The 16,317-nt window shown below is 45.9% G+C and overlaps 3 protein-coding genes across 17 annotated transcripts in view; 1 reads left to right on the forward strand and 2 right to left on the reverse strand.

Moving 5' to 3' along the window:
• ptprfa (protein tyrosine phosphatase receptor type Fa) overlaps positions 1 to 7,360 on the reverse strand; it is a 40,972-nt gene extending 33,612 nt beyond the window's left edge. For all 14 annotated transcript variants that reach the window (XM_052073818.1, XM_052073820.1, XM_052073817.1 and 11 more), the window contains exons 1-3: positions 7,216 to 7,360; positions 4,753 to 6,369; positions 4,581 to 4,622 (exon numbers count right to left, since the gene is read on the reverse strand). The gene's annotated coding sequence lies outside the window, so the exon portion shown is untranslated. The remainder of the gene's footprint in view (positions 1 to 4,580; positions 4,623 to 4,752; positions 6,370 to 7,215) is intronic.
• hyi (hydroxypyruvate isomerase) lies at positions 7,257 to 8,881 on the forward strand. Its single transcript, XM_052073877.1, has 8 exons — positions 7,257 to 7,473; positions 7,547 to 7,658; positions 7,848 to 7,965; positions 8,040 to 8,118; positions 8,188 to 8,237; positions 8,312 to 8,381; positions 8,564 to 8,698; positions 8,779 to 8,881. The coding sequence occupies exons 1-8, from the start codon at positions 7,257 to 7,259 to the stop codon at positions 8,832 to 8,834; spliced, it is 837 nt and encodes a 278-aa protein (XP_051929837.1). The 3' UTR covers positions 8,835 to 8,881.
• A 4-nt stretch (positions 8,882 to 8,885) lies between these two features.
• The window catches only part of szt2 (SZT2 subunit of KICSTOR complex), a 39,964-nt gene continuing 32,532 nt past the window's right edge, over positions 8,886 to 16,317 (reverse strand). For both annotated transcript variants that reach the window (XM_052073805.1, XM_052073804.1), the window contains 11 exons: positions 16,210 to 16,306; positions 15,486 to 15,566; positions 15,115 to 15,189; positions 14,464 to 14,529; positions 12,986 to 13,199; positions 12,353 to 12,530; positions 12,159 to 12,281; positions 11,379 to 11,895; positions 11,003 to 11,113; positions 10,853 to 10,921; positions 8,886 to 10,788 (listed from right to left, as the gene is read on the reverse strand). In XM_052073805.1, coding sequence (XP_051929765.1) covers positions 10,645 to 10,788; positions 10,853 to 10,921; positions 11,003 to 11,113; positions 11,379 to 11,895; positions 12,159 to 12,281; positions 12,353 to 12,530; positions 12,986 to 13,199; positions 14,464 to 14,529; positions 15,115 to 15,189; positions 15,486 to 15,566; positions 16,210 to 16,306 — 1,675 coding nt within the window. In that variant the 3' untranslated portion in view covers positions 8,886 to 10,644. The remainder of the gene's footprint in view (positions 10,789 to 10,852; positions 10,922 to 11,002; positions 11,114 to 11,378; positions 11,896 to 12,158; positions 12,282 to 12,352; positions 12,531 to 12,985; positions 13,200 to 14,463; positions 14,530 to 15,114; positions 15,190 to 15,485; positions 15,567 to 16,209; positions 16,307 to 16,317) is intronic.

Consider the following 16,317-nt stretch of genomic DNA (forward strand, 5'->3'; position numbering starts at 1 on the left):
AGCCGTCACCCAATTAGTTCCCAGCTATGTCATCCACCTTAAGTACTACAAACGCCTTCCTCCAAGACACGAGTAAATCACAGGCAGCAGAGCGTCACGCTCTCACTTCACAGTCGCTCGTCTTCACACGCAGACATGAAAGCGCTCGGCCTATTTGAACTCGGGTTGCCAGCGAAAACAGCAACTCCTTGGGAGCCACGAAGGTCGTCATGTGGTTCAGGTGACGTCATCCTGTGATGATGTCACACTGTGACCGAACATCGATAGGTGATGACTAGGTCAAGTGAGCGACCCGGTGGTCCAGTGGTTAGCACGTTGGCTTCACAGTGCAGAGGTACCGGGTTCGATTCCAGCTCCGGCCTCCCTGTGTGGAGTTTGCATGTTCTCCCCGGGCCTGCGTGGGTTTTCTCCGGGTGCTCCGGTTTCCTCCCACATTCCAAAAATATGCATGGCAGGCTGATTGAACACTCTAAATTGTCCCTAGGTGTGAGTGTGAGTGCGAATGGTTGTTCATTTCTGTGTGCCCTGCGATTGGCTGGCAACCGATTCAGGGTGTCCCCCGCCTACTGCCCGGAGACGGCTGGGATGGGCTCCAGCACCCCCCGCGACCCTAGTGAGGATCAAGTGGCTCGGAAGATGAGTGAATGAATGAATGAATAGGTCAAGTGATTCGGTCGGGTTAAGGCAGCCGTGTGATGTCACCAAGTCAGTTCTGGTGGTCATGTGACACTTTAGCGCGGTTGCGTTGGTGTGATTTGATCAGGAGAAAAGGTCGTTGGACACGTCGGAAGGGCGCGTCGCTGCATATCGTTGGTGTCAACGTATTTTGTGTCAGGGCAAATACTAGATATGGTCATTAGGAAAAATTCATTCATTCATTCATTCATCTTCCGAGCCGCTTGATCCTCACGAGGGTCGCGGGGGGTGCTGGAGCCTATCCCAGCTGTCTTCGGGCAGTAGGCGGGGGACACCCTGAATCGGTTGCCAGCCAATCGCAGGGCACACATAGACGGACAACCAATTTAGGGACAATTTAGAGCGCTCATTCAGCCTGCCACGCATGTTTTTTGGAATGTGGGAGGAAACCGGAGCACCCGGAGAAAACCCACGCAGGCCCGGGGAGAACATGCAAACTCCACACAGGGAGGTTGGAGCTGGAATCGAACCCGGTGCCTCTGCACTGTGAAGCCCACGTGCTAACCACTGGACTACCAGGAAAAATTCAGCTCTGTCAAATGTATTCATTCCTAAAATGGTATCGTTGCGTTTTTTTGTCCACAATTTGTTTTTACATCACGGCGGTGCATCAAGAGACAAAACGTGCGTGCGTGTTTGTGAGAGATGAAGTGCAGTGTCAGCAAAGTGCTGCTCTCCTTCCCACTGCTCGAAAACCTGCTACTCTTACACACACACACACACACACACACACACACACACGCACTTCTGACTGTCCAAAATTATGGGATTCCAACCATTTACTTCCCTGGCCGATCATCTGCGTCAAGCATGTTTTTCAACGAGTCCACCATGACTTGACTTTCCGTCAGAAAGTCCAAACCCCGCATTTTAATGACCTTCTTTGCGATGTTCAAACAATTTTGTCCACATTTTCTTCCAACTCCTGATGGTATCCCAATATTTTACTATGTATGTTTTGTTTTGTGTATTGTTTTTTTTGCGAATATTTGTTTGATCACTCTGAGATGAAGGCTTTCTTGTTTTTTTTCCCTTTTTTTTTGGTGCTAGCCTGGTATCGGTCCGCCCCAAAGCGTCCAGCGGAGTAACAGATTGTCGGGGCGACGCGAGCGCGCCAGGCTCAGCGGGGTGGCACCCCGCCAGTGTGCGGGCCGGAGACGTACGCCGCCCGGGACTGGATTCGACCAAGGGCGGCGTGCTAATATGGCGCTAACATGCTAACGACATATGGCCGTGATTCATCGCCTCTTCGGAAGTGCTTGTTGCAAACGCATTACAAATGGGGGCCTAAAAACGACATTTCGTCCATCTTTTAGGAGAACACCCCCCCCCCCCCCCCCCACACATACACACTCTCTTTATGCTCTGATGTCTTCTGCGCGTCTTCGGGCAAAATGTTTTTCAAGCTAAACCAAGCTAGCCCTTGTCGTGAGCACTGACAGGATTTAATTGCTGGATTTTTTTTTTTTGTGTTGTCGGTACTTGCAAAGATATGCGATGGAAAACGACCCCAAATGACGTACAAAGTATATTAGGCATCGATGTCGATTTATTTTATTTGGTAAGGTTTATTTTGAAGTTGGCCTTTTAAACCACATTGGAGGCGTGTTACTGTCATGCGTAGCTTAAACGATTGTAGCCGTGGTTAGCTTGACCTATTTTTTTTTTCCTTCCAATCTAGGTCCCCAAATTACTTGTGATGACTTGTTTAAACCTTCCAAGGGTATAGTTCAACTAGGCCAGCCATGTCCAAAGTCCGGCCCGGGGGCCAAATCCGGCCCGCGGTCGAATTACATCCGGCCCTCGGCCCCCCGTCATAAAATCAGTGCCGTCTGGCCCGCAGGTTGGGCGCAATGGAACACGTGTTGCATTGACTGAGGTCTCGTAGACTGGTGAGTGATGTTTCATGGAGTACTACTTCCCTCTAGTGGCTAAATGAGTAATAGCATTCACTAAATGAGTAATAGCATTTAGACACTAGAGGGCATCACTCACGAGTTAACAAGACATCACTCCGTGTTTATATTGACTGATATGTCATATTTCAAATTCCTGTTTCAAATGAACCAAAAGAAATTCTTAAGATTGTTGAAATTAAAATAAAAATGGAAATGTGAAACAGACTGGCTTACTAAAATTTGTTGAACAATATTGTTGTTCAATGTAAAGAATGTCAGCCAAGGTCGGCCCCCCGACATTTTACCACATAAAATCTGGCCCCCTTGGCAAAAAGTTTGGACACCCCTGAACTAGGCCATGTCACATATTACATATATTGTATACATGTATTATCTTATCTTATCTTATTGCGGGAGCGCTCTTGAAACGTAACTTATCATGACTATTGTTATTATTTTTACAGAATGTTAAGTATGCATTATACCACTTTTTAGGTTGACAATTGCATTTTGGCTGCACTTTGGTCGACGAAAATCACATTTTGTCATAACCCATAGAATTGTCCAAAATCTCACAACTCAAAATATCATATTTGAGTCGTCGTATACACATCAGATTGTAATGACAAACGACTGCACATGGCATTGAACACCCGTTTATCATTTCTGAGACTATAAACTATTTGCAGCATTTTGGTGAACACAAAAACATCATCGGCTGGTCAACTGTCATTTTGGTGGGCAAATGTAGCACTTTAGTGTCAAACTCGAGAGTCACGAAAGCAAAGTGCCGCGGTGGCTGGAGTGTGGCGTGCATGCAGACGAGCGTGACTCCTCCAGCATGAATGAAGAAGACGAGGAAGATGAAGATGAAGGCGGCAACATGTGCCGGAGCTTCATCAGTATTCCATCGCTCGCTCTCGGGATGAAGCGCTCATCCCTGCGCGCCTTTGACGCCGCCACATAACACGTTGCTTGGGGAAATTAAAGTTGACATGGGAACAGGAAGGAGCTTATCTAGTCCCGTCGTAGAAATGCTTTCAAACACGCCGGTGCTTTGAGATAAGAGTCCAATTTGAGATACGTGTGTGTTTCAGACCCCCGCTGCTAGATGGTAAACATTAGCAATGTCTCACGTTGGCTTTTTGTTTGCAAATTGTGAATGATAAAATCGTTGAAGTGACAAGGAAAAGGACAGGTATTTTTTTTAATGACCTAACATTGACTGCATCACAATAAGTTTATAAAATACTTTTTTTTTAATTGATGAAAAAAGAAAAATGTCATCTTAATATTGCATCATAGCCAGTTTACTGTTATTATATTTGAGTGGAAATAATTATTTATTGTAATGATTATGATCACTTTGGTTTTATGTGATTATTTTTGACGAATGTTAACAGTGGTTAACTTCTTTTTACACTTGCGTGACAGTTCATTAATCAGAAAAAAATCATGTATTGTTAACAGTGGTTAACTTCTTTTTACACTTGCATGACAGTTCATTAATCAGAAAAAAATCATGTATTTCAATAACTAATGAATGAATAACGTCATAAAAACAAAAAAAAATAAATCTAGTCTTAAATCTGTAATAATTGATCATAAAGAGTTTATCTTTATTATTCAGATAAAACTGATACATAACAAAATATATAAGTAATAGATACAAGTGTAAAAAATATAAGGTTTGCATTTTTTTAAATTAAAAAGAACGTAAATAAAACTAGAAAAAGAAATCTAATCTAAATAGCTCAGTCATAATGTATCCGAGCCAGATTGTTCCAGTGATTATTATTTCTATTATTATTTTCGTTGTTATTATTTGCCTTCATTCTATTGAATTTATACAATGTTATTAAATAATTTCAATTCAATTTTAACACAGCACGTCAACGGCGCGCACACAGGTATGACGGCGTGCGCGCACGCACACATGCACGTGCGCGCACGCACACACACACACACACGAACGCACACGCTCACCATGTTCTCGAGTTGGTGGACGTGCGAGGTGGTCTGCTTCTTCTGCAGGTGTTCCACAGAAGAACATCAACAAACGCAAGAACCCCAAAACAAAAACAAAATCAGTCCACACGCGCAAGATCCACCCCAAAATCTGAAGAAAAAAGTCCCGATAAATAAATCCTTGGCTCACGTGCACGGGTCTCCTCTTCCGGTGCCGTCCAGTGGTTCCGCTTGGTCAGCCTCGGTGCTCGTCCGTCAACAAGGACAACAAGAAAAGGAAAAAGAAGAGGAGGAAAGGCAAAAGGAGAAGAAGAAAGAAAGCCGTTGAGCTACGCGCTGATGCTCGCTTGTCGTTCGGAAAACTTCGGAAGAGCTCGGCTCTTTCCGGAAAGCCCAGCTCAACAGGCCACGTTGATTGGTGGATTGATTTGGCGGCTAACTTGTGGCGCTCACGCATACGTCAGTCGTGATGTCATAACACTCGAGTCAGATTTAATAACTTCGAATAGAGAATGTTCGTGTGTGTGAACTAAAAAAAAAAAAAATCAAAAAGACTGAAAATTAATCTATACGAATATTTTATTTTGTGTTGAGAGGGAATAAATTTCATCTGTGCTGTATGTTTTACATACAGTACATTTGACAATAAAGTTTATCCAATCCAATCCAATTTTTTTATGGTTAAATAACACACATGAATAGTCATGTAGTAAGAAAACTATTTAAATACATTCACAATAAAACACACACCGACACACACACATACAGAATGTATGTTCTAAGTTCATGATTATATGCAAAAAGCAATAAAAAATCATCAGCTAAATATCTTGTCTTTGTATTGTCTAATGTATTAAATTACATATCGGTTAAACATGATTTGCAAATCATTATACTCTACTGTATCTGCGCAAAGTTGTGGTCAACCAGCCCAACCTCTCCTTTGGCCCCCTACCACCAAGTTGAAGAAGCCACCAGATGGCCCCGCCCTCCTGAGGGCATGCATGCTAATATTAGCTTCATTCTCTCAAGGTAGACTTCCAGTGGCAGATGGCACGAAGCATCCTCGTCACTGCGCAATGTCCCTCCGCTCGCCACCGCAAATGATGCACATTAGAAACAAAACAATCATAGAAAATCATTCCAAATAATTTGGAAATCATATAAAAAGCAACACAGAGTCTTTAAAAAAAAATTGAATTAAAAATACATTGATGAGCATCTAAAATTGCATTAATAAAATAACGATCCAAAAGCACAGTTATTACAAGATACAAACATGTTAAATGTACAATTTTATTAAATGTTAATGTAAGGCAAAATCGTGCACTAGCTGACATCTAGGCGCTACTAGTACTGCTAATTGGTAAAGTTATATGTCACTCGTAACCTAACAAGTAGCTTGCAGCGAACTAGTGCACTTCTTTCCTACTAGTAACATATCGTTGAACTACTTGTATGCCAAAGTTGTTCTACTCATGAGGAATATGCGCACAAAATATAAATATCAATATCTAAATATCAAAGAAATGCTCAAACACTGATCATTTATTTGTGTGTGACACGTGGCACTAGTACTGGGAAAATTATTACGAAATAGAGAAAAGTTGGCTAACTTTAATGGTGGTGGTAGGTGTAATGTCTTGCCTTTGCCAGAGGGGGTGCTGTGAGCCCAATCACGAATGAACGAGAATTGCCAGGGGCGGTGGACGGGCATCGGGGGGGCATCACAGGCAGCTAATTGACGTCCTCGCTTGCGCTCGCCAGCACGCCAACAATATGACCACCAACGTGGCCGACGGGATGCCTGCAACATTTCACAAATCAAGAAAAATCAGCATAGGGAAACTCATTTTTAAAATTCTTTAGATGAAAGCTGGAGCAGCGCCCAGCTGAGGTGGTGTGCACTCTGGACTGTTCGCAAGTCAATGTCAAGGCACATGCAATCAAACAATGGACTGGGCACATATTACAAAAGCTGTGTCAAAATCCGAACAATCGCGTCGAAGAAGCATGGGGCAACGAGGGCTACGAAAGCTTACGCCAAGGCAGCGTTCGCGCGGGGCCCGTCTCCATAGCAACGAATGCCGGATTTAAAGGCATTATTAGAAGGATCCGTGAATTTAGACACTGGCATGCGATCAAGGCACACTCTGTATTAAATCATGTGGCCTTCAAAATTGGCCTTGGGGCCGACGAATTCGGACACATCATATGTGTGGACTCATTTCGAAGAACAACTAGTGTTGTTTGCGCACCGCTTCCACGTTCAGTGCGTCAGAGTGGACGTACCATGGAGTGTTCACGGTGGCTTTCCCAATTTGAGAGAGCTAGAAAGCAGGCAGGAAAGTGGCCCCTCAGGCCCGGAACTGGACATGCCTGCATTAGAACACCGAAACCATGACGAGTCACGCAATTAGTTTTTCTGCCATTTCCGTATACGTCATCGTAACGTGACAATACGTCATCGTAACGTGACAAAATATAGGTATCTCACTCAAGGTGACTTTTGCAAGTTAAAGAAAAATAACACAACTAGACCTTATACTACACACTTCTATACATTATTGTTTGTGTAAGTGTTCGAAAAACGAAAGTATGGAGTCACGTGACTAATTATGTCTTCGTTGTACTTCCGCTTACGTCGCAGCACGTGAAAGGTTCGTGGAGGGGAGAGAAGTTAAACTTTCCGGCATGTCATCGTCACCATCCTCCGCGGCGCTTCGCTTCTGCGCTAACATCAGCTGGCTGTTCACCGAGCTGCCAGACTTCCCGCAACGGATGCACGCAGCCGCCGCTGCTGGCTTTCGAGCGGTGGAGGCGGCCTGGCTCTACGATGCCGACCTGCAGGAGCTCCGACGGGCCAAAGACGACCACGACCTGGAGGTCGTCCTCATCAACACGCCGCCCGGTTGGGAAAACTCAACCACACCTCCCGCCCCCCGTCCTCCTCCCCATCGTCATCGCATAATTACGTGTTGCAGGTGACGTCACGGCGGGCGAGTTGGGCTTGGCGGCGGTACCTGGAAGAGAAGAAGACTTCAAACGAGGACTGGATCAGGCCATTGAGTACGCGCGAGCTCTGGACTGCAAAAGGTCACACCCAGCACACACAGAAATTAAGCTATATATTTGAAATAAAATTACAAACGGAGTACATTTAAAATTGAATTAAAATAATTATAGAATTGGTATATTCAATTAGAATAAAATGTAAAAATACAAACGCAAACTGGATAAGTTGCCCATTTGTATGAGTTGCTCGCGGCGTGGTTGACATGTCAGGATCCATTTGATGGCCGGCCGAATTCCGGCGGGAGCGGATGGCGGCAAGGCGGTCATCCAGGAGATGGAGGAGGTGTTCGTACGGAACCTCAACTACGCTGCCAAAATGCTCTCCAAGGTGAAGCCACGGACGTGTCGCTGTAGCAACTGCTGTCCGTGACAACAACAAACTGAACTTCCTGTTGGCAGTAGGAAGGAATGACCGGCTTGATCGAGCCCATCAACACACGGCTGACGGACGCTCGATATTTCCTGTCGTCGCCTCACGATGGTAAAAAACATGTTTGGCTCGAGCCAGATAAAAAATAAATCCCGTCTCGAGCTCGTTCTTTGTACACAGCCGCCACCATCTTGGGGAAAGTTGCCAAGGACAACATCAAACTGCAAATGGTGAGCGGACGCTCGCCAAGTGTTTTGTTTTTTTATATGTCGACTCGGTAAACGTCCACATTTTATACTTGCAGGATGTTTTCCACTGGCAAATTATGGATGGGAACCTGACGCAAAACATGCGGCGATATCTGCCGCTGCTGGGTGAGTGACGCGTTAACCAACGAATCAAATTACATTAAAAAGGTCTTAAATAATGAAATGACATTTGAAAAACAGTCCTAAAAAGTTTTCCGTGAGAATGAAAATGCCATCAAAATCACCACAATATGACTTGTGGCCACCGATGACATCATCAAAACGTCATTGTGACATTTTGGCACCAGGTCACGTTCAGGTGGCTCAGGTCCCCGGCAGAAATGAGCCGGACAGCGCCGGCGAGATCAACTACGACTACGTCTTTTCCACGCTGGAGACGCTCGGCTACCGAGGCTACGTCGGCTGCGAATATAAGCCGCGAGGTGGGCTCGCGTGCGCCATTACCAGCGTTTTCAAACTGCCGCTCCATCTTGTCAACCTTGCACTTGCCCTCTTCTTCCAGGAAAGACGCAGGACGGTTTGGGTTGGCTCCAACATTACTGGACACGCAGGAAATGAGGCTACACGGCAAAGCGCTAAATATCACCAAAAAAAAAAAAAGAAAAGTGATTGAATGAACGTTTGTCTGATTTATTGAGCATTTGTTAAGAGTGCATGATGTGGCCTGTATCGTGTACCAAATCGGATACAGCAGAGCTGCAATGATTCATCTACAGTTAAATCTATTATCAAATTCATCAACAATTATTTTTGATAAGCGATTGTTTTGATCGCTTTAATTAAAAATTGCCCTCATCCTCTGCATTTAGGCTTCAGTGTCAATATTCTCCAATTGCCTGTTTGTCCTCCATGATAATAGACTGATTCTTTGTTTTGAATAAAACATTTGTAAAAGAGTGATCAACATTTTTGCCTATTTTCTGTTAGGGACCCAAAGAACTGGATCGCGATTGATTTGCTTTCTGCACCGTTAATTTTAAATAAAGTGCTGTATTTTAATAAAGGGATTGAAATGTAGATTTTTAAATAATTCAAAAGAATGATTAAATAATCAATAGCTCAATGTACAGTGCTTAGGACACAGGTGATACAGTTGAAGCGAGTGCAGTCACTCTTTCTGTTATGGTCTCCAGTGTTTGACATCCGACAGCTCACCGCGTTTGTGTTTATGTACATTTGGCTAACAGTGGCACAATTGAGCATGATGCCATTAACGACGAAGGGGAGAACCCCCCCCCCACCCCACCCCTCCCAAAAAAGCCCTCTGGAAATGTCCTCATTAGACTTTGTGCTTCAAAAAATAAAAATACAAAAATAGCAAGGCACTTTTGGGCAGTGAAAAGCAAAAAAAATGTGAGGGGCTGTAATCCCAAAACAAACACTGACGTGGTAGCAAAGTCCAACACAAGGCACTAAACGTCCGCAGGCCAGATCCAAGCCAGAAGTCCGCACTCTGTCAGTCAGAGATTCTGACTTGCCCCTGAACAGGAAACGTGCACGATGGATGAAGAGTCCAACATGTCCTGCGGGTCGGTTAGTCAGTCTTAGACTCTGGTCTCGCTCTGAGCAGTATAAGTGCTGTAACATTCAGATGGAGAGCCTCTTTTTTTGGGGGTTCATGTAAATGAAATTTGAGGAACCATCACAGCAAACGCACACGGTTAGTGGAGCAGGGTGCTGGGAAGTGGTTCAGGGTACCAGGGTCTTGCTTAAGGACACCGCAGACCTGTTTCCGGGGTGCTGGTGGTCTTGTTAGTGCAAATTTTTAACCACTTTGCCATTTCACACCCAATGACTGGATGATGTGTGTGGTGGTCATGTGATGGACTGGTGACCAATCCGGGGTCCAAAACCAGTCAGTCGTAGACTCTGGCTTCCGCCTTGATGTTGATAGAGAGATGAAAAGTTCCGCGATACCAGGTCTGTACGTACGTATGGTGGTCCTGTGATTGACCGGGCGACCAAGCCAGGGTGCAGCGTGCCTTTGAAATGGCTGGATGGAAAGTCTCACACGTTCCAATTCATTCCGGACTCTGCCCGTGTGGGAATGTCATGTCCAGTTTTTCAGCACTGAGTACAAAAGCAGCAACACTCCCACGCACCGCCTTGTCGATCATTCCTAAGCCTGGAACACACCCCGCAGACCGAAAGGACCCAAAAGGAGTCCAAATTCAAGAATAGTTTTAAAAAATATGATGCACAAGTGCCAAAATAATTTTAAAATGTTTTCCGGCAGCTTAGCTTAATGCTAGCAGTCCATGACGCAGCTTCTGGAACTAGCCAGCTAGCTAACGACATCCAGTGCAAACTGGCTTTTTCTTCAACTGCGGGATGAAAGACGTGAAAGTTGAGGGAGAAGGAGCATTGGCTATAAGAGTCCGGTCCAGAGGTTGAAGCAGGCCGTGTTGATGACGGACTCCAGGTGATGGTACATGGAGACCAGCTGAGGCGGCGGACTGCCGCCGTCCTGCGGCTGCGGCGGCAGCGGCTCTCGCAAAACCATCTTCAGGCTCTGCAACGACAAAAGCATGGAAAATGCACCGGTTGGAAGTGATGACGTCATCTTGACTACTCACCGTTTTGCCAGCTTGGGAGTCGAGGAAGACCAAAACGAAGCAGTCAGTGAACTTCTGGTTCAGAACAGCCTGCAACGCAGAGGCAGCGGCTTAGATCGGATGCATAGTTACCTATCCAGTTTTAGGCGGCGGAGGCAGATGAAGTCTCACCAGGTATTGAATGCCGCCGTCGTCAAAATGGCGACAACTTTGAGGGAATCGGCCAAGTAAGACTTTAATGAGACTCTGGTACCAGGTCGTACTCATATTCAGGAAGCAGTCCTGCAGGGACACCAAAACCACCAACACGTCACGCCACAATCTCACACGTTAATGGTTTTCAAGTCTACCTATGACATCACAGAATAACACAGCGATAAGTTTCAGGACTGGCGTGGCCCCTTCCTGCACGGTCAGAAAAAAAGGGTCCTAAATTTGTACCGTACCTTACAGCGTCCAATGGCTTGCCACTGGGGCTGTACGGTCAAGAGGACACCGATTTTAAAATATTCTGACCCTTACGCTGAAAGGACAGGGAGGTTCTCACCAGCTGGGGGTCGATGTCCCCGACTGAGCGGCTCTGGACAGACTCCAGCAGCTCCTCCAGCTCGCAGAAGGACAACTTGGTCAGCTTCAGCTTGTCCAGTGCAAGGTGCTCACCGTGGAATAGCCTCCTCCACAGGTTGTCGCGACGGCAGTGCCCCATGGCTTCCTCCACGCTGGCCTGGATCTGCCGGCGGGCGGCGGCCACCTCACTGTTGAGCAGTGGGAACAGCGGGGACGGGTCGAGCGATCCCTGGGACCGGACGGCGGCGCCCACTAACGGATAGAACTCATTGCCGTCACTGGGCGTGCAGGCCTCGGACCCGGTCCTGGTGGGTTCCTCCCAGAGGTCCCGCTCGCCGCCGGGGGACGCGCAGGACTCCGTTCGATCCAGGGCCGGGCGTCCGCCCAGCTCGCCGGGCTCACGGTGGATCGGAGGAAGTTTCTTGAAGCGTCGCATGTCAGCTGTGAGACGGGGGAAGAGCTCACGCTGGCTCGTCATGATCACGTAGAAGTGCAACCTGCAAACACACACTTTGGTCTTCAAGGGGAGGTTTCTGGAAAATGTTTCTTGTCCTGTATGCAAATAGTCGTGCCCACCCACCAAGTTCAAACTTAAGGAGATCTTTTGTGAAATGATTATTTCTGAAAAGGTGTCTCCGAACGAGACAGTCAGAATTTGACCAACTTGTGACATCCAAGCAGGCCATTTCACACATCTGTCCCCACACCGTTTTCCTCTCAGGAAGATTCCAACAAGCCAGCTTCAATCGGCTTCTCCTACCTCAGCAAGTGTCTCTCCCCCTCCGACTGTTCCTCAAAGGGAGCAGCATTGTGACACACCACCAGGGAAACGTCAAAGTCGTCGTGGTGATGAAGGCCCTCCAGGTCCTTGTAAGAACCCGAGCTGGAGCAGGGAAAGAATTCCGTGTCAAGTCAAGCAGCTCGGGCGTTTGCGGCGGGGGGCGCTTGTCCTACCTGTTCCACAAGGCGACCAGAGCGTACTCGTGCTGGTCTGGCGCGGCCTTCTTGGCCTCGGTGGTGACGGCGGCCTTGGAGATGCGCAGGGGCTTCATGCCGTATATGCTGGCGTGATCGGTGATGTAGTTGTACAGCTGATGGGCCGTGATCATCCTCGTGGCGGTGGAGAAACTCCCTTGATCAAAGGATGGCAGGAGGATAATCAGGAAGCCCACGAGAAGCATCTCGAAGCAAGTGTCACTTTTGGGCCAGCAGAAAATATGTTAAACTTTACTGGGAAACAAAAGAAACGGTCTTGCAAATAATTTAGCATGTAGGATTGTAGAAAGGGCTCCGATTGGCTAGAAACCAGTTCAGGGTGTAACCCACCTACAGCCCGAAGATAGCTGGGATAGGGTTCCAGCACGCCTGCCAACCATGTGAGCATAAGTTGATTTTTAACCAATCATGGCTGAACATCAGAACATAGGTGGGCCCTGAGCTACCGTGATGTCATTTTCAGTGAGCAGCAAGTTACAAAATGGCTGCCCCCTGAGGTGGCTAAAAGCAGATGGATTTCGCTGCTTGACTCATATTCTACAAAGGCAGTATGAATGGAAGGCCAGGTACGAGGATGCTCGTCATCCCCACCTTGGAAGACGTGGTTGCGTCCAAACTTGGGGATGTCGGGGTGCTGCACGATGAAGTCTCGGAGGAAGTCAGTGAGCTGGTAGCCCTGGCGCAGCGTCATGTGGCAGCCCACCAGGTACTGGTGGACTACCCGCAGGTGGAAGTCGTAGCTGAACGAGTGCACGTGCATCAAGTCGCGCACCTTGTCGCACTCCTCGGTGAAGAGCATGGAGAGCTGGAACACAGGTTTGTTCGTTCATCCCGAGTCCAAAGCGAGCAGAGCATTGTGGGAAATGAGGAGAAAGGGAGCAGACCAAGCTGGGGGGTAATCATCAGATTAATGGCGCTGCGTTGCGTTCAGTTAGTGAGGATGCCGGTCTGACTATTTTTGCCCTGGAATTGACTATGCAGACCAGTTCAGCGTGGACCCCGGTCTCACCCGTCACACTGAACAGGACGAGCCGTGAAGAAATGGGTGGATGCTTTGCGCAAAGGGGACATGTCATGTTGAGTTCACTTATTACGGTCTTGTATGCCTCAACTACATTACTGTCATGGAGTTTACTTTGGAGTCAGCCAGTCCTGCCCTCAAACGTCTCCTGTTGGTCCAAAAAGCTGCCGATTGCCTCTTAACTGGACTATGGAAGAGGTTGAGTTGTGTATGAAGTACTGGTAAAATCCAGTCAAATCATGATGGGAACTTGTTTTTAACTTTAACAGCCTGCCCCTCTGTCCTTTCAGGACCTTTGCTGCACAAATCCAGGAGTCAAGTAGATGACGGCTAGTGGGTAGTGGTTACCATGGTGAAAAGATAAGATCATCCTTTTGACACTAAGGCATGAAAACATGAACTTTTCCATCGCCCCTTGTGGCGTTCCTGCACTTCACGGCTGACTTTCAATCTGCCGTTTTTATGACTAGTCCCTAATCCTTCTTCCCGGATGGCGCTTTTGCGGCCAAGTCAATTCCCGTTGTGACTTCGATGGCCGGTTCAGTCGAGGGGCTCGTCTCTTGGTGACACCACTTGTTAGCCGGGACCAAAAGGGAGAAGAAACTTCATCGAAGCAGTGGGGGCCCCGACCATGCGCCCTGGGGAACTCCACACAACTGCTGACTATTGATTTTTAATCCACATTTGACTCATGATTGACTCCTTCAAAGTAAATATAAAAAAATCAAAGCATACAAGCGATAGGGAAGAATAACAAGTCCAAGCGGGAGTTAAAGCTGCAGGAAATCAAGAGAAACTGGGAGTGAATTACAACCAGCAAGCAGCCAGAAAAATCAAGAAAGTAGCTCAGCAGTTCAAAGGTTCAATGAAACCTTTGTCTAGGCAACCAATGAAGTAAACCAGGAGGTTCTTATTACAATTTGACCGCCAGCCAACCCACAAGCGCATAAGGAAAGCAGAGTGTCGAGGTAAGGGCTGAAGTGGGAGTTAACTGACGCACTCCGCGGCCCCACCCCAGACCCCTCGCCTGACAGTGGCCGGGACGTACCGCACAGTCAGACACCTGGGTGGCGTCCGGGAATGGCTTGCAACGAGGTTTGATGAGCAGGCCGCCCTGATGGAGAGATGATAGGAAGTGTGTGTGTGTGTGTGTGTGTGTGTGTGTGTGTAGGGGGGGAATGAGGGTGTAAGAGGAGGGAAGGGTATGGGGGTTAAGACACGTGGACAGATGGAACAACATCATGGAGCCTGTCTCGTGTCAGGCTTGTCTTGAGGACTTATTCACACTGGGAAATATCAAGAAAACATCAAACCGCTTCACAAAGATGAATTGTTCTCATGAGCCACATGCTGCTTCACCACGTCTAAAGACATGCAATGAAAAATGACAAACAATGCTGTCAAAGTTCCTGTCATTTTTTTCCTGGCAAGTCTTCTTTTTTTTAAAGTACTGGTAATTCTGTTTGATTTGATGAGTTAATTTCAAGTCGATTTTTGCTGAGCTCCTGCGAAATCACTTTTTTTTTTTAACAGCTTCAAAAATTATAGCAAGGGCTTAGTTCCAAAATAATCATCTTGAGTCTGCAACAGATTAGCCGCCCGGCGAAGACTGAAGATCGATCGTCTTTTTGAGTTCCTATTTTATTTTTTAAATAAATCTTTTAATATAAATATAAATATTGTGAGGGGGAATTCCCACCTGTGAGTTGACCGACTGGCCCATGGGGATCCGAGAACACTCCAGTGCATACTGCTTGACGCAGAAGTAGCAACCCTGGAAAAACAACAAGAACTAAAACATACGTTTCAAGATGACAAATAATTATTAAAACACTTGAGCGTACTTTTTCACACATTTACAAATTGACTTCCCATTACTTATAGCCCGCATACAGACTACTCCGTCTAATATTTTTGTTGTCTTAGCATTCGCAGAAGAGACTTCTAACGAACGCTTCAATGAGCAAAAACCAGGAATACTCTTTTTAAAGGCATCATTTTATCATTTAACGAAAGGCGTTCCTACTGAAGCATCCGGTGAGTGATTGATTTATTTATTGTAAATGGTACCTGAAAAGCTAGCTCCATCAGCACGATCCCGCCGGGCAGCGCCCTCTGAAGGTGGTAAGCGGTGGTGGCGGACACAGTTGTCTGCAGAGTGGATTGACGAAAAGGACGACAGAATATTAAATGAAATTCGAATAATTTCTGACTACATGCAGGAAAAAAGAAAACGTTGATTCAATTAGAATTAACTGAGGAAGCGTCTTAAAAAAACATGTTAAATGTATATTGAAATGAATTGATTTTTTTCACAGCAAAATAATTCATGGTCATTTTAATGAAATTAATTAAAATCAATTCCATTACCATTAAGTTAATAATTATTTCATAAAAGAAAAACGTTAATTGCATGCATAAGATTGTTTTTATGAAAAAAATGATTGATACTCAATGTCATTTTATGATAAGATTTTAAAAGAGTTATAGTAATAAAAAATAATTCTTAGTTTTGTAATGTGAATAATTATAATTGAATGATCAGAAATTCACATTATTAAATGAAATAAAAAACACAAAAAATGTAAAATTGATTATTTTAAAAACAGATTATGAAATTATACAAATGAAGCTCCAAGAACAAAAAATGAACAAGCACATTCAATTAAAAACTTTCAGGAAAGAAAATCTGAAATGCACCACCAGTTCCTAGAATGTTGCCTGTTGCGCCACATCACGGACAAAAGCGACGAACGCAGTTGTTGGAATTTCAGGGTGTGTTGCGCTGACTCACCTTGGGGCTGTCTTCGCTCTTCTGCTTGACGTAGGAGAAGGACATCCTGCCCTCGGACGACATGGAGCTCAACATGGCGGCACGGGCGCGGGCGATGCTGTTGAACAA

The sequence above is a fragment of the Hippocampus zosterae genome, chromosome 8 (assembly GCF_025434085.1).
Source record: "Hippocampus zosterae strain Florida chromosome 8, ASM2543408v3, whole genome shotgun sequence".
Taxonomy (NCBI): Eukaryota; Metazoa; Chordata; class Actinopteri; order Syngnathiformes; family Syngnathidae; genus Hippocampus; species Hippocampus zosterae.